The 2,751-nt window shown below is 33.3% G+C and overlaps 1 protein-coding gene across 1 annotated transcript; it reads left to right on the top strand.

Annotated features, from left to right (window-relative positions):
- The first annotated feature begins 221 nt into the window (after nucleotides 1-221).
- LOC106331639 (lipid transfer protein EARLI 1-like) lies at nucleotides 222-1,019 on the top strand. Its single transcript, XM_013770031.1, has one exon. It carries the CDS (start codon nucleotides 302-304, stop codon nucleotides 800-802), a length of 501 nt encoding a protein of 166 aa, XP_013625485.1. The 5' UTR covers nucleotides 222-301; the 3' UTR covers nucleotides 803-1,019.
- The last annotated feature ends 1,732 nt before the right edge of the window (nucleotides 1,020-2,751 follow it).

Raw genomic sequence — 2,751 nt, 5'->3', positions numbered from 1 at the left:
ATACTATCATGAACGCACAAATGGAATTATTTATTTATAATTTTACAAAACCAACGTTCGGTTCTACGAATCTACACAACGGTGGTGGAGGGAACAAGTAATATTTGGTATATATGCTTTTGTAGAATGACAAATATATATAATATATAATCGATTATACTAAAACAAGTTGGTACTCTATTTTTACACCCTTGTAAAACCCTATAAATACCCACAACTTCTCTTCATTTCTCTTCATCTCTGTCTTAAACACACTTGACAATCCTTATAACTCTGAGTCTCTCATATTTCGAGAAAGAGAATGGCTTCAAGGAACTCGTCCTCTGTTGCTCTTTTCTTCGCCCTCAACATCCTCTTTTTCACCTTAACCGTTGCAACTGATTGTGGTTGCAGCCCAAGTCCCAAACCCAAGCCGGTCCCAAGTCCTAAGCCCCCCAAGCATGTCCCAAGTCCTTCAGTCCCAAGTCCCTCTGTCCCAAGTCCATCGGTCCCACACCCTAATCCTAGGCCGGCCACACCTCCGAGGACCCCTGGCTCATCAGGAAACTGTCCAATAGATGCTCTCAAGCTCGGTGTATGTGGAAATGTCCTAAGCGGCCTACTCAACATACAATTGGGTCAGCCATCAGCTCAACGATGCTGCTCGGTTATCCAAGGTTTGGTTGACCTCGAGGCTGCGGTTTGTCTCTGCACTGCTCTTAGGGCTAACGTTCTTGGGATCAACCTTAACGTTCCTATATCTCTCAGCGTTCTTCTCAACAAGTGTAACAAGAAGGTTCCGTCTGGTTTTGAATGCACTTGAAACAGCTATGCATACGGCATACGACGCACACACAGTTTCCTCTGCGAAATATTTAAGTTTGAATAAATGCATGCAAGCTACAGTCTAATATTTAAATCTTAATTTTGTTTAAGTGATATAATAAATGTGTAAGAGTTTTATATATTCTCTTAAACGTTCCTCGTCGTTGGTTCTTGTATGTTTTTCTAGCCATCTATACCTATTTTCAAATACTTAACACTTGCATTCGGATTATTGTTACAATCTTCAGACTGACATAATACCACATTATGAAATCACCAAACGATTAAATATCTCGTTTAAAAATGTAATTGTTAAACACTAAACGATGATTAGACCCTTCTCGAGAATTGTAGTGTAGTTGAACATGATAGTATGTTCAGCTGAGAATAAAGGTTGCTAATTCAAATTAAAGTAGGATCAGTAAGACTTATGTATGTGGCCATTTTATTTTTGTGTCTCCGTAAGAAATGCGGTTGGATTACTAGTGTTTGATGCGTGATCATGTGTATTAAGGTTGAATGATATATATGCGATTTCATTACCTCACGACCCAGAGACATGGCCGCAGAATATGTGTGTTTATGAGTCTATGAGACCTTAATGGAAAGTTTATGTGATGATATTGAAATCTATTAAGGGTATGCTGAGAATCCCTATTTCTTGGCAGAAGAAGTAATACCTTGCATGAAAATTTAAGGACAATTTCCAAAACCACTTATTTCTCAAAAAAAAAATTCAAAACCACTCACTTTAAAAATGTTCCACTGATAATACAGTAATGTTTATGTGCTTTCAAGTGTAGTTTATTAAACTGAAAAGTATCAAAACCATAGGCTAGATGTCAGAAAATAATTGAAACCCTTGGAACGAAAAAAAAAATACTATATGGAATATTTTGGCTCTGGACCTGAAAAAGTTACAGTTTTCAGCCTAAAAATTCTTAGTCATAAAAGATAGTACAATTAATTAGTAATATAAATAACTACGTTTATATGCCAATAAAGAAATATTAACTCAAATTTGAAATAGGATTACCCAAATATAATTTAAATTTACTTAGGATAAAAATATGGTTATACTTATTTATTCTACTTTTTGAATAAGAACTAACTCTTACGATATTTTAGTCATTTCTCAAATTTAACAACTATAATTGCATTTGTTCAAAAAAACAACAACTATAATTGCATAGCTTGAATGTTATAATAATTTTTTTGTGTTTTCTTTTTGGATCAAAAACATACAGTATATTAGAATTCGAATTCATATTTTTCAAAAAATAAAATATGAATTCAAATCTAATATTGGTGATACGGTTATGGCACAAAGGACAAACACAAACCACTATGATATATATCTTTGTCTGTGGATTTTGTATTTTATGATAACCGGTTTTAACATTCATACGAATGGAAATTTCATGCATGTTCGGGTTGTACGACTCGTGATGGTGTGAATCTGAGTAATATTAAGCTCATTGCCAGAAGTAAGTTGACTTATGTGGGGACAGTGGGATATTTGGAGCCAGTCTTGCCAAGATATATGCAATTATAGTCGCAAATAAAGACTCAAAGAAATTAAAGACAATTATAGGGTTTTTAATAGTCGACAATGAAAATAAAATAACATGATTACGTTGAATATTCAAACTACGGTTAAGGAAATGATTGATACTCCATCTGTATCAATATAAGTGGTTTTTAAGGTTTTTACACATGGATTAAGAAAATACAATTTTTTTTACAATTTACATTGGTTACATAAAATATCATTAAATGAAACTAGTTTAACCAATAAAAAAAGAAGACACTATTTTATAATTGGTCACAAAATTCAAATGCTATTAAATTCTATCTAGAATAGTGAGAACATCAATTATTTTGAAACAAATTCTTTTTTTTTAAACATCACTTAAAATGATACGGATGGAGTATTACTTAACGCAT

Source organism: Brassica oleracea, chromosome C3 (assembly GCF_000695525.1).
Source record: "Brassica oleracea var. oleracea cultivar TO1000 chromosome C3, BOL, whole genome shotgun sequence".
In the NCBI taxonomy this organism is placed as follows: Eukaryota; Viridiplantae; Streptophyta; class Magnoliopsida; order Brassicales; family Brassicaceae; genus Brassica; species Brassica oleracea.
Note: the sequence above shows the minus strand (reverse complement) of the source record. Positions and strands in the feature narration are given on the sequence as shown.